General features: G+C 37.6%; 1 protein-coding gene across 1 annotated transcript in view; it reads right to left on the bottom strand.

Annotated features, from left to right (window-relative positions):
- Nucleotides 1–8,229: 8,229 nt before the first annotated feature.
- The window catches only part of cap2 (cyclase associated actin cytoskeleton regulatory protein 2), a 76,891-nt gene continuing 60,052 nt past the window's right edge, over nt 8,230–25,068 (bottom strand). The window contains exons 7-13 of the mRNA XM_034058594.3: nt 23,128–23,233; nt 15,071–15,245; nt 14,138–14,313; nt 12,344–12,467; nt 11,784–11,866; nt 11,184–11,324; nt 8,230–9,921 (exon numbers count right to left, since the gene is read on the bottom strand). Of these exons, the coding sequence (XP_033914485.2) occupies nt 9,838–9,921; nt 11,184–11,324; nt 11,784–11,866; nt 12,344–12,467; nt 14,138–14,313; nt 15,071–15,245; nt 23,128–23,233 (889 nt within the window). The 3' untranslated portion in view covers nt 8,230–9,837. The remainder of the gene's footprint in view (nt 9,922–11,183; nt 11,325–11,783; nt 11,867–12,343; nt 12,468–14,137; nt 14,314–15,070; nt 15,246–23,127; nt 23,234–25,068) is intronic.

Raw genomic sequence — 25,068 nt, 5'->3', positions numbered from 1 at the left:
AAATGAAGTTGGGGATTTGGTCAGAATTAATGGTCTCCTCAATGCTGAGAAGTACAGGCAGATACTTATCCATCATGCAATACCATCAGGGAGGCATCTGATTGGCCCCAAATTTATTCTGCAGCATGACAACGACCCCAAACATACAGCGAAAGTCATCAAGAACTATCTTCAGCGTAAAGAAGAACAAGGAGTCCTGGAAGATGATGGTATGGCCCCCACAGAGCCCTGATCTCAACATCATCGAGTCTGTCTGGGATTACATGAAGAGAGAGAAGCAACTGAGGCTGCCTAAATCCACAGAAGAACTGTGGTTAGTTCTCCAACATGTTTGGGCCAACCTACCTGCCGAGTTCCTTCAAAAACTGTGTGCAAGTGTACCTAGAAGAATTGATGCTGTTTTGAAGGCAAAGGGTGGTCACACCAAATATTGATTTGATGTAGATTTTTCTTCTGTTCACTCACTTTGCATTTTGTTAATTGATAAATATAAACTATTATAAACTATATCAACTATTTTTGAAAGCATTCTTACTTTACAGCATTTTTTCACACCTGCCTAAAACTTTTGCACAGTACTGTATATATATATATATATATATATATATATATATATATATATATATATATATATATATATATATATATATACACTGTACATACATGTGCTCAGTTCAAATTCTCCCTGTTCCTTGTTATTAAACGAGTTAAGACTGTACACCTTTCTTGTCTGATACTATATATATATACACACACTCGCTGGAAAAACTAATAATGTTATTTAAAAATGTAATTAAAATTTTTATTTAAAAAAAGCTGCTTTATGTAAGAAGTGGAAATTAATTTTTAAAATAACTTTCTAAACAAAATATTATTCACTATTACAAAAACACACATCGGAAAAATGCCATTTACAAATTCAAGACAATTTTCAGTATTTTCAAGACAACCAAATACAATTAGAATATATATATATTGTAATATAGCGGGTTGTGAGAGACGGCAGGGAGGGGGTTAAAACCTCCCTGCAAAGTAAAAAGGTGCATTTTCACATGTTTTTTTTTTTTTTTTCTTTGCAGGGAGGTTTTAACCCCCTCCCTGCCGTCTCTCACAACCCGCTATATTACACAATATATATATATATATATATATATATATATATATATATATACACACACACACACACACACACATTGATTTTCTTTTTAAATATGTATTTATTTATTTAAAATACATTTTATTGTGCACACATTCACCTTCTCACATTTAGATTATTCACAGGTTCATACATAACTGTTCCTCCTCAATTAAGCACAGCACATCCTCTATTCCCCAACCCTCTGAAACAAATCCAGTTGGTGCACCAGTCTATAATAGGTGATTTGAGACAACACCAGCACCTTAAACACCAGCACCGCATCTCCTGTCAGCACCCCTCTCTCCCAGTTCTTCTAGCTCTTTAGTATTGTCAGTTTGGCCTGACCCAAGAGGAAATTAGCCAGCTGCACTCTATGCTTTTTCCCCTTGCAGTACATAAACAGCAGCCTTTGCAGAGACTGGAGTCTAAACACTGAAACCCTGCTACACCCATCCACCAAGCCCTGCCCACCCTCCTCTACAGTCAGGTACAGCACTCATTTAATGAAACACCTAATTAATAAGCATTAAAAGTTAAATACAAAAATATGAATGTTAACTTTTTCAGATTTGCTGACTTTATAACTGGGGAAATAATTGTGATCTAAATTAGCCATTACAATCCATAACACAAAGCTTAGCTTAACACAGAATATAACAAGTAAAGTAAAGGTTAAAGTGGTCAGTTTCTAGAACAGTTATTCTCATAGTATTCTCATGTCCCATTATTGTCTCCCGCTAGCTGATTTAATCAGCATACAGTGGAGGTTGTTATTAACAGCCAGGAAATGCCCTGCCGGGAGGTCATTATTGCTATTATAAACCGTCTTTATGGTTTTAACAGCAATAACATTAAGATTTATAACCTTTTATTTTATTTTTTTTATTTGTCCTGCGGTGCTCGTCCTGTGCTGTTGCAGCGGTTCTTCAAAGGTATAATTCCTCCTGTGAACAGAAGGGAACTATTTTTTCTTAACAAACAACGCAAACATTAAAAAATCTAAATCCAGTTTTTGGTTTGGTTCGGTTTTTGCATGTGCCTTTGCAGGTTTGCAGTTGCAGTTTGTTGGAAGGCTTGCTGCTGATTTGCCGGCTGGTGGACATCAGTAATTGCAGGAGTTAAGACATTGGAAAGATGTGAAGATCATTCTCGTTTGTTGGATAGAGATGGAACCAGTCATTTTTTGTGACCTGTTATAGCCAGTATTTCATGGGTTTGTTGTGGTTCCTACAGTTGACAGTTATACTAGATGTTATTTTTGGCGGATTGATACCTTACTGTACTTTATCGGTGATGGTTGTGTGGACATTCTGAGGGCATTTCCTGGCCATTAATGCCCTCTACAGCAACCAATCAGAAGACAGCATTCCCATTCTATTCATCCAATTTTCATGAAACTATTAATTGCTATTTCTTGTTCTATACTATTCAGTAGGCTACATACTGTTACATCCTGGTCACAAACATATTTGCCTGGCTATTGTGACCTGCTGTTTTGAATTGCTGAAGGAGCAGTTTCAAAAAACATTTGGTGACATTTTATACTGAGACACTGTAATTTTTACTGTTTGTGGAATCTTTTATTTACAGGACTTCTCTTCATGGCTATAATGAGCAATTATCTTGAATAAAAAACTTGACAACAATAAGGGTATACCTTTAAAAAAAAAGAGCATTCAGCTATAGGGCTCCAACATTCTGCAATGATCTGCCTAGCTCTGTAAGGGAAGCACAAAGTGTCACTGCTTTTAAAACAAGATTACAAACACACTTTTATAATGTAGCGTTTTTATGCTAAATGATGTTCCTTTTATTCTCTGCCTTGTTTTACTGTTCTATGTGATTCTTTTGTTTTTCTTGCTTTTCTTGCATTGTTTTATTTGTCAATGTTTTTATTCATGTGAAGCACTTTGTGGCAATGTTTATGGTGAAAGGCGCTATATTAAAATAAAGATTATTATTTTATATTATTATAATTATTTCACGGAAACAGTAGGAAGAAAACTATGTCGATACATATCACAAGTATTCTCACCTACTGTAAAGGATTCAAGTTGAATTCATTGATAAAGGATACTGAAAGATGAAAGCTGTGTTCAGGGTAACACCAACTGACTGTAGTTACACAACAAGACAGCTGTATCAAAATCCAGGTAAACGAATCTTTGAGGTTGCACAGGTGGTAAAATCAATTTTTATGTTAGCCTTTAGGCGTAATTCGGGGGATGCCGTAGAGGGCTCTCTCCCACTTTGCGCTCCTTTTTTCTTCTTATCCTATTTCCTTTTCATTAGCCTGTCTTACCTTCCCTCCGTTTCATCCTGCCCGGTAGCGTCCGCGATCTTTTCCGGGTGGAAGCTGATCCCAGTTCAGCCTCATTTAGTATTTCCAGCCAATCGCACAATGCAGCGCTCGCCACGTCAATTATTAGGGCATGGCCAGCGCTGCTCCACGTATGTGTTATTTGCTGCCCCTCCTGTCTATCTCGCTCTCTTTTTCTACTTTAACCCAGCACTATTTCCGCTTCCTTGTCTGTGTTGTTTTTTGTTCCTCCTCCTCCTCCCCACCTCTGCTCCTTTCCATATCGCACTGTCCGCACAGGGCTCCCTCAGGGGGGGAAGTGAGTCTCACTCCCCCGGCTGTCCGGGTCGGCCTCTCGTCTCAACCACTGCCGCCCGGCTGTTCCTCGCCGGCCTGAGGGGACCCCCGGCCACATCCTATTCTTCTGCTGCTTATGCGCTAAGCCTTCCAGGCCTCAACCTTGCTGTCCCATCTCCTCTCTTCTATTTCAGGTCCAGGACCATTTCAGCCCCCTCATGCAGTAGGCTGAGCCTCCACCTGCCGAGCGGGCCCCGACCGAGGGGGGGGGGGGGTTTCTCTGTTTTCGTCTCTCCTAAACGGACCCGAGACACTTTTTCCTAAGCTCTCCACGCCGCCCAGCTGCCAGCTTAGCTGCCTGAGGATGCTGCACTGAGTTGCGAAGGATCTGTCCTTTTGTCCTGTTCGTCCCCTTCCTGTCTCTTGCTCCACTAAACGCCCAGCAGCCAGAGGATGCTGCCTGACCTGTCGGGAGCGAGAGTCAGTTTGTTGTATGTTATATGTCTAAACTTTGCTCTCTCTCTCACTTTTACGTCACCCAGCAGTCGGAGGATGCTTTCTGACCCGGCGGAAAGTGTTTATATCTAATCCTTTGCTCTTCTCATGTCTCCCTCTCTACGTCGCCCAGCAGCCAGAGGATGCTGCCTGACCCGACGAGAAGGGAAAACTCTTCGTCCCCCCTATCTCATCCTGCTATCAGTATCTAACCTCAATGTTACTAAGCACCATTCCCAAACTCCAGCCCTCAATCTCGCCATCCCTCAAACTCGTCTCACTCTTAAACTCTCAAATGTCTCACCCCTCTCAAGCCTCCTAAGCAACCGGAGAAATCCTCATCTGGTCTCATTCTTAATATCTCACTCCCAATTTCGCCTCCTCTCAAGCCCTCGTAGGCAACCAGTGAAATTTTGATTAGTCCATCTTAATCTTAACTGTAGATCAATTTGAACTTCTGTAAAGGTCAACACCATAATTCACGTAACAGGAGCAAGGGTTGCGTGGAGTAAGAATCTCAGGAATTGAAATAGGAGCTAGGTGCTTGTGACTACAGTTTCCATGGGCTGCATGAGAGCCGACCTTTTGTTGAGGTGAGAACGAACCAATCGGTCTCCAAGGCTGGGAAGCAACCTTTACTTCCCCAAATGGGAACCTAGAGTGGGAGAAACCAAGAAACTGAAAGAGTTAGGATAGATTTGGCCAGAGGTCCCGTCTGGCTCATGGAAAATGAGGCCAGCACCACTGGGCCTCTGAGAGTGGAAAGTGAGCTTCACTTGCCCCCAAAAGAGGACCCCAGCTCCCCGCAACTGTGCCACCAATGCAAAGGAAAGAAATAGAGGTTCATTTTATGGCCCCCACTCTGGGCATGCTAACAATAGTGTTGGACCAAATAGATATCAGGCAGAAAAGAACCAATGTAAGACTCCACTACGGTGAAAGACCAGTGTCCATTTTTTTTAAAGTGTTGGTTAACATCACTTTTGGCTGCTGAGGTTGTGGCACCGATACAGAACGAATAAGGGTATAGAGTAGGAGGGGCAGACTAGCTTTAGAAGGGAGATGGAAAAGATGAGTAGAAAACTAGTTTTTTGTTATGACGCCACACGGCTAGCATTCTTGAAAAATCGGATCAGAAGGTTTGCAGGGGTTGTGACTGGAGACAGCAGCAGAGAAAGGTGAATAAGGGGAAAGAGTAGAGCTACACAAATTGAGTTTACAGAGCTATACAAATTGACCCTGGCAGAGCTGATCAGTTTTGGAGATGCGTAGAAAGAGGAGATAGTGAGAATTGAGGATGGGAAAGAGGTCGCGGGAATGAAAATTGGAGGAAGAAGGGACGACAGACTCAGAACAGCAGAGGAAACTGAAGAAGGCAGAAAGACAAAGGGATTCCATGACTAGATCGTTGAAAGGTGAGAAACAACCTTGGCGGAGGACTGAGATAAGGTGAAAGAGAATATCGGGTAGTGATAGAGACAGGAGGAGGGGAACTATTTGCCATCCACCTGAGGAGAAGGCAAACAACCGGGACAGATGAGAGAGGAAGAGGACAATATATAATAGGCGATAGTGGTATTGAATGCCAGCAAGAAAAGCTTTGAGGCTACCCAGGGAGATGTTTTGAATGTATTTTGTGTGATCAAGTAAGACAGAATGAAATCCTGAAAGGTGATCTGATTTTGCCGCGGAAGGTCATGAGGAGGAGCGAGGGCAGCCGACCTGTAATCTTGAGCGGACGTGAGGAGATGGTGAAGGGATGAATTTAGGCCTTTTTTTGATGTGTTAAAGTAGTGATTCATTTTGAGCCTTTCATCAAAAAGGTCTAGTATCAATCAATCAATAAATCAATCTTTGACCACACAGGAGGCTGTGTGGTCCAGTGGTTAAAGAAACGGGCTTGTAACCAGGAGGTCCCCATTTCAAATCCCAGCTCAGCCACTGACTCATTGTGTGACCATGAGCAAGTCACTTAACCTCCTTGTGCACCGTCTTTCGGGTGAGACGTAATTGTAAGTGACTGCAGCTGATGCATAGTTCACACACCCTAGGTCTCTGTAAGTCGCCTTGGATAAAGGCGTCTGCTAAATAAACAAATAATCTTTATTTCATATAGTGCCTTTCATAGTGGACCACCCTCACAAAGCGCTGTACAAGATGCAGTAACAACAAGAAAATCTATAATACTTTAATTAAATAATACTTTAAATACTTGCATTTTCAAAAATAAACTTTGTCGGTTGAAAATGAAGTCCTTTTTCCAGTTTAGGCAAAGTAATATATTAGTGTTTATGCAGAAAATACATTAATTATTTAGTTTACACAATATTAGATACAAATATCAATGAAAATCTATGTCGTAGGTTTTAATTCACAATTAAGTTTTATAGTAGTTAATAAACCATGGATGATAACATTACATAGCCATTTTGGTTTTCATATAGAGAAAGTAAAGCTCAGGTGGACTTTAGTAAATCCTGGAATGGCTCAGTGCTATGTAGTGGGAGTCTTATTTCCGACTCTATAACTCTCACTCAAGTTGCTTTATACAACTCCCTTCAGAAAATCTGTGTCCATCCAGGAATCTGGTGTATAATATCAGCAATCAATTGATATTGTTCGAGCTGTTCTGCCTGGCGTTGTGTTGCTGCTGTATTTATTAAAATAGCTGATGCTTGTGGATAACCTATGTTCTGTGTTGTACTGCATGTTGCAAAAGATAAGTATTTTTCATATCTCAGAAAAGATACAGTACACATGAACGGCTACATGTGACTTCTCTTGTTTTAGTTTCAGAATGGCCCATGTAGTCTTTCATAAAAAAAGACACGCAGAGTACAAAAAAGGGACAATACTGCCATCTGTTGGACAAAAGAAATGCAAGCCTGCAGCACCTTGTATTTTGTCTCTGAAGCCGTTGGCTCGATTCTTTGCTTTATTGATGTGTCTTTTAAGGCTTGTGTTTATATTGTTTTAGAGAGACGAGCCACAAGTACCTTTTTAACAATGTATTACCCCCAATAGGCACAATAAACTTTAATATGAACTGCATTGCAATAATTACTTATAATGCACACCTAAAGATTTTCCAATTATTTGATTCTCACATGAATAATAAATTACAAAACCTACTATCCTCGCCATTATTTTTTTCTCTTCTCTTTACCTTCTAAATTCTCCTACATTTTCCCTAATTTTAATTTTAAACACCTCTGCAGGGTTAATGTTTCATATGTGCAAAATCTGGATACTGAATGCACATTCCTCTTAATGTGACCATAAAGAGATCCTTCCTGCTTTACCATTTGGTTGTTGAGTCCACATCACCCTGTATATCTCCTTCGGTTACACATTGTATATTACATTTTTAGAAATGTTCAAACTGTTTGTGTGAACTCTGTGGAGTTTGAGAAGTTACCCTGCCATAACTTTGAAAAAAACATATATGCATTATAAAATAGATTCACAGATAGGACACTTAACGTGGTACAAGTGTGCACACAGCGACTGAAGATATAAATCAAAAATCCTTTTAGCACTGAAAAAGGCTGTTAATTGAAACGTTTTGTTTAGTATTTCTAAATATAAATCAACTACTATATTATCATGGATATAACTCCACGTGTGACATTTTTTTCATGTACAGTATGCATATTTCCAATAGTGCAATACAATACTTCACAAGAACATAATTATCCCCAGTTGCATAGGAAAAGGCATTTTTTCATATGAAGACCAACTGGATTTCATGTAAAAACCTTGGATGAAGGTTATGTTCTTTTTTCCCCCTTGATGGGTACTGTTGTTGTTTTTTAGGCAGACATCATTTAGAATGAGCTATTACTGATTGGGGAATGACAAGATCAAAAGGCCACTTGGTTTCATATTGCAATTGTATGTTGGTTGCAGTTTACATTGTACTTGCGTGATTGAGAGAATTGTGAAAACAAATCTTTATTCTTTAAAAGCAAAGACACATTTTATACACAAACACATTGGATATTTAATCATGACTTGGTTTTATTTGAAAATCTGGTCACAATATTTTGTTAGAAGTTCATATGCTGTCAGTCTATACTGGAGTATGCAGTGCTTTTACATCACCAGATACGTTTTACCTGTTACAGTGCATGGTAGATTAATGCATATACACAACCGGTAACACTATGCTAGCAGAAGTTTGCAATCACTAGATAAAGAGCTGTGATTTAAAGCATATTGCAGTTTGTATATACAATGTACTTAAGACATACAATAGAAGTCTTATATAACTATACATCGAACTACAGTAAATATGGTAACCAGTGATTCAACAGATTGAAAGAAAAAATGAATTATTATTAATATATATATATTTTTTAACAAAGGTTACAGACTGTAACTTGCAGTACATGACGTCTGCCTTTTCTGTAATATTAGACCAAATACACGAGAAGCATCTGACACAAGCTGGAGGATTTATTAAAGTATATTTGTTCTGATCTCTAATAAACTACACTGCAATGTAGCAGTTTAAACACTGGCAAGGCAATGTAAGGGAAAACAGATTTTACACTGTGTGTGTGTGTGTGTGTGTGTGTGTGTGTGTGTGTGTGTGTGTGTGTCTAGTGTAACTTATTAGTGGAACATAAACAATGCTATAGACATGGTGGTAAAATGCTCAATACAACACAATGGTATGGCACGTATCTATGCAAGACTAATATTAAAATGATTTTCATTGGAGAAGTATTGTAAATGAAAATAATGTGTTAACCATTATTTCCTCCATAAGAACACAGTATACAAAACTAATCTTCACATTTTATATTGTGAGCTACCTAGAACAGGTTTATTCAGTTATAAAACCGAAACAAGTGACTACCTTTCTGTTGTGCAAGGGTACCATTTCAACTGTTTCTGCTGTTCCAAGACAACTTGCTTTACACAAGGCATAATATCCATATTGGACACATTGCTTACATACAACCTTATCGGGACACAGTTACCACTGATGCCCTACTCTCTTTCAACAGAAAACATTTCCTCGATCTTTCCCTTTCAGTAGCAAAAGAGGGTAATTAGTTTTAGTCTTGATTTAAGATTTTTCGGGCCCCAATATGAAACTACTATGCATAGGTGCCAGGCCCCCGCCCCCCCACTAATTAATTGTCATGTGTAATACACTTTGTTGGAATGCTCTTTTTAATTTCTTTAATGCTGAATTACAACATAAATCAGCCCTACTTATCAGTCCTCTACAACATCTTGAAATATCTTATTAAATTGCATCTACTGAGCCTTAAGTGTGATTATTTTGTCAAACTATCTTTTAAAATGTACTGTATCTTCATTTAAAGAGTCTTAAAACACATCTTATCAGATACACTTGAGTGTATCCTGTGCCATTTAATGATTACTGTGACATCCATGACTGAGCCATAAATGCAATAGTTTGTTCATATATAATAAAAAATACACTTAAATGATAGGAAACCAAGGAATCATTGAAACCAGACTTCTAATACACAGAACTACTTAGCAACGGTATCCTGGAGTTATGTATCTTACCGTTTAGATTTTCATATGAACATTTAAAACATTTGTGTTGCAATAATACATTGTGAATTTAGCCAGCCATCTCGGTAGGTTCTGTGACCAATTTTGACCCATCCCATAGTGTCTTGTACTGTTCAGGAACAGGGAATTCTTTCTGTTAAAAAAAGAGAATCAGTTTTTTTTTTTCAATTTGACAATATACAAAGGAAATTAGATATACAGTAAAATGGAATTTGGGAATTACATACTCAGAGGGAATTAGAAACTAGCAAAAACATATTAACAGACCCCAGCACTGATAAGTGCTAGTTTATACCATGGCACTGCAGTAGATTCTAACTCTGTATTGGTTCATACGCTTGTGATGTCAAAATATGAAAATGCTACCACTGTGGTACCATTCTACCATTGTAGTGCCCCAGCATTTCCAAAGAAGGTCATCTCCAGTGTTGTTGAAGTAACTAGTTACAGTAATAAGTTACTTGTAATCAGATTACCTTTCTGGGTAACCTATTACAATAAGGCATTACTTAAAAAAAAAAGTAATATTATTTAATCTGATTACTTTTCAGTCTCTTCAGTCTTGCAGCATCTACAGTTGTCAGAAGCACACAAGTGCAAATAACTTAAGTATTTTGTCAACCTTACTAGCATTAAATCTAAGACACTGGCCACTAAACTCATTGTAAAACATGCAAAATGATTCATGCTGTTTGTGTTATCTATTATTATGTTTTATTCATATTATTACTATTATGACAAAAGTAATATAAAAGTAATAAGTAATCAGTAATATATTGCTTATATAAGAAAGTAATATGTAACATATTACTCTTTGGATCAAGTAAATCAGCAGTACAGTAGTCTCCACGTATAGGAACACCTCCTAAGAGAACACTTCGCCTATGGGAACACCCTTGTGGTGAAACAGATTTTTCCCATTGTAATTGCTCCACCTAAAGGAACAGGAACTTTGCACCTGTACAGGTATTCATAAATAATCTAGAGCTGCTGCTGCATTTTTTAACGTGTGTTAGGGTGCTGTGTTAATTTAGTTTGACAGTTAGCTTATTAAAGTTAGTTTGTCTGTTGCTTTATTATTATAGTTTATTAACATACACTTGCCTATTGCTTTTCTCTTACTTATTCTGTTAATTCCATTTGTTGATGCACGTGCGTCATGACAAGTAATACATATTTATTTATTGATTCATAATGTGTCTGAAAGAACACTTCAGCTAAGACAGAGTCTACTGTATATTACTTTTTCAAAGTAATATTAACATCCCTGGTAATCTGGTAAGGGTTCACAGAGCATGTGTGTATTTAATTAAAATGGATACTGATGTAATCACAAATAAATCCAGGGCATTAAATAATAAAATAAAGTATAATAAAGTATAAAACTGAACTTACGTAATCACCATCCTGTGGAACCAAAATGTTCACTTCTGAAGTCTTGGCACTCACAATTTCACAGTCTAAAGACTCTTCACTGAGGTATATGTGACAGCCTTCAGTTTTGTTGACTGAAATGGTTGGCACTTTCCCCATTACCTGAAACAGAACACTGCACATCAGTGCTAAAAGGAGCAGCTTGATGAAAGCGTTGTATTTGATACTAGTTGCTACTGATGAGGTTTTACTAAAATCCTAAATAGGGCTAGGGTTAGGGCTCTTTTATAACCTATGAGCAAGTTATTTGGTCATTCTTGATAAACCACAAAATGGACAAAATGGACAAAATGAATGAACATATTGCAGCTTGTCAGCTTGGGCTTTTATTTATATATTTGTAATTGTTCATTGGATCATTGGACCCTGCTTAAAACAATAAAGTATTTATGTAAAACTAAAATGGAAGTACTGCCCTAAAATAGAAGTGTTTAAAGTTTCTTACAAATGACCGAATAAATAGCAGTTTTTCCTGTTGAAAATGCATAGTTCTCAAAGCTTTTGTTTTAATGAGTTAAAAGAAAACGGGGGTAAATACTGATTTTTTTTTTTTTTTTTTACCTGGATTTGAACGTCTCTGGAATTGATGACTTCCACAATGCCAACCACATTGTCAAACACCAGGCCAAGCTTTTTACAATTGTCTGAAAAATAAAAATAAACTATGTATATATATAGTAGGAAGTAAAGGCTATTCTATCTGCAAATCACGTATATATATATATATATATATATATATATATATATATATATATATATATATATATATATATATATATATAGTATATGCCCTTCACAGAAAATAACTTGAGACTTATTCACTGAGTTTTAATTTTGGTGTGTTTCTTTTACTCAATAAATCAAAACTTGTGAAGAAGATGATTAATCATCTTCAACACTAGCCTGAAAAGTTCACAGTTTTTAATAGAGCCACGTTGCTTAGTCATGTTTCAGGTATGATGTTGGAGTCTTTACTCTCCCTGGATACAACTTGTAAAGACTGCTTTTCCTTATTGCAGCTCCTTTAATTTTCAGTAATTCCGCATATATAGATTTTGTACATAAAAAAAAAGCTTTATATTGTTGTCATTTTTGTACACTGCAATAAAAACCACACTCACCAACTATAATGGAATTGATTTTGCCTTTTATCTGCAATGTTGAGTTACTGCACTTGAAGGCGTAGACCACATGTTTCAGCTCAGTCTCAGAGATCACAAGGCTGTTAGCATGATCCTGGTATTCCTTTATATATAAAAAGAGAGAACTCTACATGATTCTGAACAATCATTTTCTTTAATGGAATTCAAAAAGAAGAGCTGGAAAATTCTAACAAGATGTGCGCATTGAATTCCGGTTAAAATGTATTTATTCAGGTTAAAGTTAATTTATCTTCGCAATTTCAAAGTGCCTTCTGCACTAGCTATTATAAACATATTGTGTACTAATTCTTAACATGCAAACAAGTTCCAGAAGGGAAGGCCTAGGACAAGGAAGATCGATATGTATCTTTGCTGTATCCTACTACTGCTCTCAATTATAATTATATTTTCTGTATCTTGTACTTGATTTTACTCCTAAAGGTAACCTTATTCACGTTTTTTGTAATTGCTGTTATTTGAAATTGTTCTTATCCATTTATTGTACTTACTACTTGCTCTTAATCTTATAAGCAAATATTTTCACTAGAAGTTTAACTACTGTTAGTCAAAATCGCTCTCAAACGTATTTATTTACTGTATTTATATTTTCTTATGTAATTTTGCTCTTATTTACTATTGACTTTATTGTATTTTGCAACTTCTCTTATCTGTAATGTGATATTTTGTAATGTGATATTTTCTAACAACTGTAAGTCACCCTGGATAAGGCTGTCTGCTAATAAATAAATAAATAAATAAATAAATAAATAAATAAATATTATTAATAATAATAATAATAATAATAATAATAATAATAATAATAATAATAATAATAATAATAATAATAATAATAACAACAACACCTGGACAGTCCAATAAAAAAATATTCAAACTTTCGCACCTATTCAGTCGATGCTTCAAAATTCACATTTTACAAGAAATTTGCTTTAATTGGATAGAGAACCATAGGACTAAATGCAACAATAAAGCAAGTTGTAGGTAACACATTCTGTAAAGCTTTCTTGGGTATAAATACTTCAGTACCTCAAGTTACATGATGCCAGATTCGTGGGGGCAGGATAGAATAACGGGTTTTAAACTAAATTGACGCATTTTGGGGCTTCCGAGTGGCGCATCCAGTAAAGGTGCTCCGCGTGGAGTGCAGGATGCGCTCTATAGTCTATAGTTCAAGTCCAGGCAATTCCACAGCCGACCGTGGACGGGAGCTCCCAGGGGGCGGTGCACAACTGGCCGAGCGTCGCACCGGGGGGAGGGAGGGTTAGGTCGGCCTAGGTGTCCTTGGATCACCGCGCGCACCAACAACCCCTGTAGTCTGGCTGGGCGCCTGTGGGCTCGCCTGTAAGCTGCCCGAGAGCTGCGTTGTCCTCCGACGCTGTAGCTCTTGGGTGGCTGCATGGTGAGTCCGCAGTGAAAAAAAAAAAGCAGTCGGCTGATGGCACTCGCTTTGGAGGACAGTGTGTGTTCGTCTTCGCCCTCCCGAGTCAGCGCAGGGGTGGTAGCAGTGAGCTGAGCTTAAAAAATAATTGGTAATTCTAAATTGGGAGAAAATAATAAAAATAATTGGCAACGACTAAATTTATAAAAAAATAAAATAAAAATTAAATAAATAAATTGACACATTTTTTAGATTTATGCCATACCACACAGGACAACTCCAGCTTGCTTGATACATCTGTATCATGCATTTAGGATTGCGTGACAGGGAGATATTAAGGTTGAAAGTGAATTTGTTATCACTGGTAACACACGTACCACTCTCCACTTCTTGCCCTCCAGCTCCAGCACTGGGGAGTGACTTTGTGGAGGTGCTTTGGGGGAGGTGGGGCTGGGAGTGTGGCTCTTTGTGGGAGACTGGCGGGCCACACCACCTTGAGATCGCAGCTCAGGGTTCTTGTGAGTCTTTTGACCATCCAAGACGTGTCTGAGCCCTAAGGAACAAACAGAAATGATCACTATTATTATTAGTATTATAACGACTACGTAAAGGAATACTGTATATCTATATATTCATAAGATTTTATTACTTATGTGTTTAATATTGTTTATTAGATCACTATTTGTCTTACTAACAATCTTAGCAATAAATTGCTTTTTCCTGGAATAGGCTGTAAGCATGGCAACTAATGATCTTAGCAGAAATGACAAAAAGAATCATACAGGACATACAAATAGAGAATTAAACAGCATTGAACATTTAATAAATTATTAGGGACATGTAGATGCTACAATGTATGCTTTTAGCAGCACAACCTGCTTTCAGAAGAATGGATCAAGTATAAATGAGGGTGCATTTTAATACTACTGCCTAAAACTCATAAAACTGCTAACCTGCTCTTTCTATCTATATCATAATAAGGGATAACTAAGGGATTGAACTCCACTCTTGGTCAGCTGTTTTGTCACTTTCGGTGGCACAAATTGTCTTTTTCAGAATCTGTTTGTTTTTTTCTCATATTTTGCAGTGCACTGCGATAGCAGTAACCATGCTTACCGTGGTACCAGGGTCCCACTGCAGATTCCAATTACAAATCTCATACAACAACACTGACTGCATATGTTTTTTTTTTTTAAATCAACCTTCTGTGGAAAGTGACAAACAATACCAATAGTGAGTAATTTATTAGATTTTGACTTCTCTCATGTGGAATCACACATTTATCTTGATACAGTATTTTCCATCCTTGCCTCTGGTAATGGCTTCCCCTTGGTTGAGCTCCGCAAACAGAGCCGAGTGCATCGTCGATGAGTTGTTTTTGGGGGGGTCGGCCTCAAAGATGGGAGGAGGTCCTGGAGGGGGAGGTGGAGGGGGACTGGGACCATCAGCAGGGGGAGGCATCAGTGATACTGAAGCAAAAGGGCCCTGAAATGGAAACAAAATATCTTGATGATAGGATGCATTACGGTTAGTATCATTCCCAAAACAAGAAGCATCTATAGCTTACACAACAGCTGAAGTAGCGATTTGAAGCACGATTTCGTGACTTTAGTAATAGAAAAGTGTGAAACTAATGTAACATATTTGGGGACTTCAGGTGATCGATTGCCCAGTGGCCCAGAAGTGGCACCATTTCTTTATTTCATATTGATTGAGGTTTTATTTATGCATAGTGCTCTGAAATATGGACTATATATGATTAAATATAATGTGCAATTGAAATGTTGTAACAATAGGATTTTAATTGGACACTGCAGTGCCTTAATATTGTCATGACTTTTTCTGTTTATACGACAAATAACACTGCAGTTGAAAATACAGTATATGGTGGTGTAGGGTGGGGTGGGGGGTTGTTTGTAATATGTTCAGAAACAATACAAATACTTTTATAATTGATGTAAAATTACCTTTAAAACTTGTTAAAACAAGAATGTTGATGTGAAGTAAATGTTAAAGCTCTGCCACTAGGGGGCGTATGAGTCTTCACACAATCCTTTGTACAGTACTTCCATTCTTAAAAGTTTTATCCACTGAGACAAGCATGCAAAACACTGAATATACTCAGCAAATGCCCCAGGGTTCTGCATTTTCACATGGTAATACAATGCATAATCCTAAAGGACAAGGTCAAGTTATACAGTAATAGTAACGTATACAATTATTTTACAAATGTTTAAACAAGAATTTTTTTTTTTTCAAGGATTACTATAGTACACATACTAGCTCTGAATATTTATTACACTAATGAATGCAAGGTAAAGTTAACACAACGAATAGTTAAAATCATGCACTTAGGGTTTGGTTACCAGTGGTACCTGTGGACTGAGAATCCATGACTGGAACTTACTGGGTTCTAGCCAGGCCTTCTGAAATTGTATGCAGATATGAGTTGGATAGAAGTGGAAATAATACAGCTGATTTAGTGAGTGTGTACCAGAACATGTGCAAACTCGTGTTCCAGTTGCTGGGGGGATGCACTGCAGGTTATTAAAATGGATAATTCCAGATTTAAAAATGTAAATGATGAACAATGAAACAAAGATGTGACTGACTGCAGTAAGAGAAGTGATGAGGGCTGTATTGTAAGATGAATAGGATTTTTCTGGTTGACGGCCAGAGTAAGTCCTGCAAGTGCAGAGTGCAGTGTCGTCTCAACCGAGGCGACTAGTGCCACCACTGCTTCTGTCTTTATAACAGGCTGCTTTTCATGATTACTTCAGCTGCTTTGTGGCTCCTGTTGCAGCTGCTGCTCATAATTCCCCAGCCTGTTATACCTTTCTCCCCCAATGTGTAGGCCATGTATTGTGTCAGCTGCTGCTAAAAGTTAAACAAAAGCTTTCAATGCATACCTACTTTTTCACTGTTAATGGACCACATTTAATCGCTTGTTGGTCCTTTATTCTTAACATTAAGCAAACCTCTGTATAACTTTATCTTCCAAAAGTAATTTGTGTGCATCAAACTGAATTTAAAGTATATTTACGTCTGCTGTTTCTGATATGGGGTTCTGGGGTTTAATTTAACCAAAAAAATTTTAACAATTTTCTAACAAGCCAATTCTAACTGTATTAAAATAACGAGAAACCAATTGGTTGCAGAAAGGCATGGGTCAGAGTAATTGTACAGTTTGCCGTTTTTTGTCTCTGCACCTGCTTCAGAATAGGGAACATTAAGTATGCTAATACATTTACTTAGTAATTTGTACAGTTTATTATTTTAAAATTATTATTCTAAACTCACCATACTTGGCAAAACATTAAACCTCATGCCTACATCCTTATAAAATAATCACAATAAAAATGAAGCACATCTAGATAAGTCCCTCTTTTCTTTCTGAGTAGGTGGGTGATGTAGTGAGAAAAGCCTTTTGTTCAGGTATTTTTTTTTGTAAAAAGTATCATTGACTGGAGTATCTCAAAACCACCTGTCTTTACAACACCAGTTTAATGATGACATAAATCTTCTACTTTGGAACAGCTGACTTGCAGATCTCACTGCTATTTGGAGGTAAGGCTCTATAACCGTGCTCTTCTCAGCAGGGAATATTTCTTCACAATGTCCGCTGGAGCAGAAGCCCTATCATTTATACAGCACAAGGTATCACATTGCATTAGACTCCAAACCTGTGTTAACCTTGTTATCTAATCTGACATTTTTTACAGAAATGATTCCCAAGCATTGTGAAATTGTTATACAGCATACCAAATAAACATATACAGTAAGTAAAAAAAAAAACTATATTGATTCTCAAGAGCTATTTAGAACTGTACAGTGTCAAGGCTTTTTGTCCCTTGATGCAAACTATATACAGTAATCTGTTGCGTATCCGATTGCAGTGGGACCAGAGTAAGGGTGGATATGTAAAAAGTCGGATAAATTAATCCTGTTTTAAATACCATTATACACAGCTGTAACAATTACTAAATTCACACAAAGTGCACTAGGTGTTCATTTGATTTTACTACTGTACTGTATACTGTATAGGCCTACTGCACAGATTAATATTTTTACATAACGTAATGTGTAGCCTACCCAAACCACATGTTATTTCAGCGCAATGATTTATACATCTAAAATACATTGAGCACTATACATGTATGTGTGTGCAATTTTATTGTATTTTTTAAAACCCGACACCTCCTAACAAAAACAATGTTGTTATGATTCTTGAACCATTGTATGTACAGACGTTATCCTTCGGGCACCCTCTGCTGCAGCAAACCACAACTCAATTCCCGCTATTTATTTGAACAATGTTGCACGACTCTCGCAATAGAGATCTTGCTAAGAAGGCACAACAAATATTTAAATTAGTATATTGCAGCTCTTTTCATCAACATATTTTCTCTTAGTACATACGACAAAATGCATACTTTGCTAAGTGTCACAACGAAAATGCAAAATAAAACAAAAATCACAGGAGCTTGTCATCTGCTGTTTTTTAAAAGTTAAGGACCACCCTGGGATTGAATCTAGTGAACATAAGGTTGCTGAAGGGCTGCTGACTAGTGGCAGGGACACAAACAGATGAAACTGACATATTACTCTGTTTTATGTGCTGCGTTTTTATTGTAGAGGCAGAATCTAGTAAACTGGTTCCTGTGTAATATATCCTGTGCATGGTTTATTGAAATAGTGACTTGTATGACTTTCATTTGTTATACTTTCCTAATTTATCAAAGCTGTGGTTAAAGTTCACAAAGCTAAGAAAATAATTCTGTAAATCGTACTTTCTGGTGCATCTCGCATTCTAGGGTTTGTGAGAACACACAGGGACAGACCTTTAAATGACTTCTTTCTGGGAATCTCTGCTTGTGCTTCAACTGCATTATCAGGTGTTTCAGGGTCCAAAATGAGATGGGTCACTCTCAACATGCAAGGCCTCAGTTACTGACGTGGGTTGGATCACGCTGATGCACTATGACATCAGGAAGAACATGTTGAAGTAATTAAATCTTGAAATAGCTGCCCTTGTTTTTATTCCAATAATATTTGGATCAAAATACATTTTTGCATAATGTGTTTTGCTTTCAAGACCATAGTATCTGTGATCTATAAATGTGACGAATGTGTTTATTTATATAGTTTAGCTATGGTCCGTGAGACGTTGCTTGGTTGTCATGCAACAGTGATGGGAAACTGTGTGTCTCTCAGGCAGTTTATGGCATCTCTGACTTTTGTGGGTAGTAATACTGTAGCTTAAAAAGTTAAATACAGTTATTGATGTACTTTACTGGCTATAATCTCCTCTGATCTCAAACTGTAGTAATTTATTCAAAGATTGTGGCAACGGCTCTCTTAGGGAAAATACAGTATATTGATCAAGTTATTTTACATAATGAGGTCCATTTAATTGTAGCAGATCTTAATAATGCCATCCTTGAAATAGCCAAAGACTCTCCCTGCTGTTTTTAATGTTTGTTTATAGACAGCACTTCACTAAAGAGGCAGACATGCACTATTATATGTTTGATTTATTCATAACCATGGCACACAAATATACATTCCGGTACATAGATCAGTTTCTGCAGTTTAGACCAACTGAATAGACCCCAAGGTGAGACTTTGACAGTGGTAAAAGGTCAACTAATTCCTTATTTATAGAAACCTCTTCCTTAAGGAAGATTCAGCTCAAATCTAATTCATAGGGTTGGGGGAGAAATAACTTCAGGGCAAATTCTAGCTCTATATTTAAAGAATTTGTTCAAACCACTGGATAGGTGGGTGTGGGGTTGGGGGTGTGGGGTTTGGGGGGTGGGGGTGTGGGTTTGGGGGGCTGTATTGGCAAGCCTCCAAAAATAACATTTTGAAAATCACAATTTTCTTTAAAATCCAAAAGTTAACCTTTCCTTCCACATATCACATGTTAAAGAATGGTAAGGGCTCAACCCTTTTGCAACACATTGAATGGTGTCCAGCTGTTCACAGACTGTTTAACACAAGCAGTGCAGTTTAGTTTAGTGACACCAGAAACCCTCCTGAACATATGTCAAACATCCAGCACTGGCAAAAACAGCTGTACCCATGCAGCTGCCATTACAATGTTAAAACACATAAGAGTGAAGGTCTCCTGATGAACTCTCTTCAACCAGATGAAATGCGAACAGCTTTTTGGCACAGACAGCAATTCATTCACAACTGATAACAGTACTGTTCTGTAACCTGATAACTCATCATCAAACTTAAATTAAAATAGTTTATTCAATCTTTTCAAAACTGACTTGTCATTGTGAGAGTGTCTTGAGGAACACTGATTGGTTTATTCAATCTTTCAATTTATCATTGCCTCGTTGTCTATTCTGATTTCCACGAGTGCACCTCACTGCTACAAAATGGCTCGTAAACAAATGACGAAATGCGCCGCTGTTTCTCTTGCTACAAAAAGCTGGAAATTATTATTATTATTATTAGTATTATTATTTATTTCTTAGCAGACGCCCTTATCCAGGGCGACTTACAATTGTTACAAGATATCACATTATACATTATTTCACATTATACAGATATCACATTATTTTACATACAATTACCCATTTTTACAGTTGGGTTTTTACTGGAGCAATCTAGGTAAAGTACCTTGCTCAAGCATACAACAGCAGTGTCCCCCACTGGGGATTGAACCCACAACCCTCCGGTCAAGAGTCCAGAGCCCTAACCACTACTCCACACTGCTGCCCAGTGTTCAAAATTGTTCAAGCTCTTGAAAAAAAAAGCCTGAATCAGACACACGCTTAGCAATTTGGTGTTTCCCATTCTGGTGAGTTGCTTCACCATCCTGTGAAATAATTTTGTGTGTGTGTGTTGAATATTGCTCCTGTACATGTATTCTTAATTAATCTAGAGCTGCTGCTGCATTTTTTTTTAACGTGCGTATGGGTGCTGTGTTAATTTAGCTGGAGACTACTGTACCGGTATGTAATGCAACAGAGACATTATCGAAAACATTTACCTGATGCAAAGTTTCATTCAGTTTCATGGCCTAACTCCCCACCTCCCGTTCGGCTCCTGAAACACCACTGCTTGATGGTGACTGCTGGCTAGGGCAGGATAGGGCTTGAGCAGCTGCCTGTGTCTTTACCGGCTACTGCCAACCACTGAATACTTCTGGTTTAGCAGCTTGTGTTGGCTGAAATGGTCTACTTTATCTCCGGTTCCACCTTGTATTTATTTATATTATTTATTTAAAGTGCTTTATACAGGTACACTGGTATGCAAGCATCTCATATCAAGCACTGACATACAGAGTATACAGAAAATAATCTCATAATTTAGTTCTTTTAAAAATGCATACATTCTCAATAAAGGACAATGGTCTATAAGATGGTAATTCTGCTTGTAAGTGACGACCAAAAATTAAACATTTACTACAGAGGTCATTTCACCTTTAATGGAACCATCATAGGGTATTTTTGTAGAAATTTAATGTAAGTGCTGCCTTTATCTTTGAAAAACAGATTTAGACTGTGGGCTGCTTGAGTATAGAATGTTGGTCTGATGGCAAAGGGGTTGATGGTTTGTTTTATATTGGATGTAGCAACATGAGAGAACATAATTCTTACATGCTTGTGACTGTACTTGAATACTTGCCTTTTCTAGATAGCAAGCACGTGATACCCCTTAGACACAATAGCTGTTTGCTGTTTAAAAATACCAACGATGGCCCCAATCATTTACATAAAAATCATTATAATAGATAAATCCAGTGACTTCTACTGTATGATAAATATTGAAATGAGAACAAAACTGTATCAGTGTGCTCAGCAAGTTACCAGCAGAGTAATTTATTAGGTTGTGTGTTAGTGCCATTCAAAAATAAAATACACAATCTTATGGATTGTTTAACAATTCTGATTATGTGTATATCACATGTTTAAATGGTAATAGCTGATCTATTTCTCCTAATCTGGCTTTTTGTACATTTAACGTGTTTTGATTAGATGACAATAGAAAGAAAACAATGACTTTTTATGATCTTCACTAAATACACCCGCTGTTTTGTTTTTAAATTATGTGTTATTATATACTGTTATTTTAACGGCTTCAGAGTTACAAGATATCACATTATTTTTACATACAATTACCCATTTATACAGTTGGGTTTTTACTGGAGCAATCTAGGTAAAGTACCTTGCTCAAGGGTACAGCAGCAGTGTCCCCCACTGGGGATTGAACCCACGACCCTCTGGTCAAGAGTCCAGAGCCCTAACCACTACTCCACACTGCTGCCCTAATGCGTTTCTTGTAAACTTTGTAGGATGTCCTGTAACACTGTGAAAAAACATGCATTTATTGACGAGCGACAGAAGACACTATGAAGAAATGTCAAACTAAGTGACTGTAAACTCCTTAGCAACTGCAGTACATGTGTAAAACATCACATTCTAACAAACTTTAAATATGTTGCAAAGGGAACACTATTTTTATTTTTTTTAATTTGGAATCGCCAATTATTGGCCAATTGTGAGCCGCTCCCTGGGAACTCCCATCCACGGTCAGCAGTGGAATAGCCTGGACTCGAACTGGCGAGCTCCAGGCTATAGGACGCATCCTGCACTCCACGCGGAGTGCCTTTACCGGATGCGCCTCTCGGGAGCCCCTGGCCTACTACTATTTTTAATAATTTTAACAACTTCCAGATTGTTGCAGTTCAACATCTTGGGATATTTATCTCAACATTTGTTTATAAGTACGTTCCCAGAGCTTAAATGAATTGCGTCCATTTTGGAGCGTGGCCATTGCACAATCTTTTTTTTTAATTGCTGAGTTACAGTAACACATCAAAGTCACGTGAGACTGCTAGTGAGGCTGGGAAGCTACAGTAACACAGCAAATTCACGTGAGACTGCTAGTGAGGCTGGGAAGCTACAGTAACACAGCCAAATCATGTGAGACTGCTAGTGAGGCTGGGAAGCTACAGTAACACAGCAAATTCACGTGAGACTGCTAGTGAGGCTGGGAAACTACAGTAACACAGCCAATTCACATGAGACTGCTAGTGAGGCTGGGAAACTACAGTAACACAGCCAATTCACGTGAGACTGCTAGTGAGGCTGGGAAGCTCAAATGTTCAAGTGAAGCTGCTTAAAGGGAAGAATGCACTCGGCATTATTTACTAAACTATAGAACATGTGCAGGTTACACAGTGAACATGGGGATGCAGTTTTATAACCACACAGATGGTCTGAGATTTCTGGTGTTAACATTACATAACAAGGGGTTGGACCGGGAACAGGGGTTTGTCCAAACCACTGGAACCCCACCCTTGTTATGCACATGCAGTGCAGTCTGCTCAAGAGCAGGTACTCACGCTCTTACTCCAGACAAGTCCAGTGGTGTGGTGCTTTTTGATGTAGGCCTGCAACTCTGTCCAGATTTGCAGGTATGACCTCACCCAGTCCACATGCCGCTTGTCACTGTATCAAGATAAAAACGTATATATTACAAAACTGAAAGAACGTCAAGAAAATCAGAATTCCACAAAGCAGCAGTAATAGTTGGCAATGACTGTGTGTCTGTGATGCAACAAACTAAAACACCTGTACATCATGAATCCAGCTTATAAAGAAAGAGTGGAAAAAACAGGCAGAAGTTATTTTTATATTTGAATAACTCCCAAGTGTTGCTTATTATAGTAGTACTACTCTTAGTATGTTACTTACATTTATTATTATTATTATCATTTACTAGCAAATGTGTTCCAAACTGCACTGAAAGGAACATTTCCTTAAAGTATGTTATAAATTTGTTGAGGTGAGGTGGGGTCACAGGGAACCTTTTGTGTATCTTGAAGAATTTAGTGAACCACTCAAGCTACATGGTACATCCACCCATTAATCACTAATTGATTGATTGTGTTCACTGTTAAATGAGGCCAAAATCCTACAAGTTATATTCTACTTTTTTAGTGTGTGTTTTGTGCGATGGGGAGGGGGCAAGTAGTTTTAAGAAGGACAAGTAGATTTTTAAGAAGGACAAGTAGATTTCTCTAGCATTTTGTCCCTTGGACAACACGTTTTTTTTTGGAAATTGGCCACCCCTTAATGGCCCCAATGAACTTCTATGCATAGGGCTATGTTGAGAGAGGGGTATATAGGACAACACCAAGAGACCTCTGGGTCACAGAGGATGGAGTCAAGACAATTGATGGTTGGTATTGCAAACTGCATAATTATAAAATGGTTACTGTAGCTATGCAATGCTGCGAGAAACTGGTGCAAATTTGAGACTGCGTGGTGAGGCTTGATGTTAATTAACCTGAATACGATCTGCTTTTAGAAAAAAAAAACTTTTGAATTCCGGGAAGGCACTAATTCCATCTTTTTGCACACTGAATTGATTTAACAGGTGGGTCTAATTAAGTTCTGCATGATGAAGTTATGATAATCCTTCTGTCAGAATCCCTAACAAGCATACCAGAAGCCTGCAGTATATACTTTATTACATGCTTGTTATCTACCTCTTATTCTACCTCTTATTAACCCAAATTAATTTGCGCTGCATAATTATCTCTTCACTAAATGACTTCAGTGATCAATGCAATGCCTCCAAGACAAGTAGCACAGCAAACCAAAACCTTTTACCTAGATCACATTTGGGGGTGGGGAAGCTTTTTCTCACCCAGAATAGTACATTTTACTAAACCAGCAAGAAACTAGGTACAATATGCATGTGCACGTAGGACTTCTTGAAGCAACATTGATTATAACTGATCAATATTTAACTAGAAAAGTTCAAAAACTATCATCGGGATGCTACTGTTATAACAGTGTACTGTTTGAACCTGAAGATCCCCTGACAGGACCTTAAACAAACTAACAATAGCAACACAACCGATTTGTGGCACAATGTTACTGATATCCTCTGATAGTACAGCAATGAATTATTGTACCACTGTGCCTTGGTTCATAGCACGATACTATTGGTTTGTTATAATCGTATTACTGTGGAACCATTCCAGCAATGGTCCACGCCCTTGTGTGACATTTCCCCTTAGTCCAGAACCACTGCATTGTCTTTGGTAAGGGTTTCTGTAACATGTTTCACAGATTTAAAAAAAAACAAAACATGAAAACCAGGCCCTAAATCATGTTTGGCCTGTAATTAATTAATTAATTAATTAATTAATTAATTAACAGAGTTTTGTCTTGTTGTGTACAAATATTAAGACAATATAATCAATACTCCTGAATGCATTAATATATATATATATATATATATCTCAGTGTGGAAACTACACAAATCCTGCCAC

The sequence above is a fragment of the Acipenser ruthenus genome, chromosome 3, assembly GCF_902713425.1.
Source record: "Acipenser ruthenus chromosome 3, fAciRut3.2 maternal haplotype, whole genome shotgun sequence".
NCBI classification, from domain to species: Eukaryota; Metazoa; Chordata; class Actinopteri; order Acipenseriformes; family Acipenseridae; genus Acipenser; species Acipenser ruthenus.
This window is presented reverse-complemented; position numbering and strand designations above follow the sequence as displayed.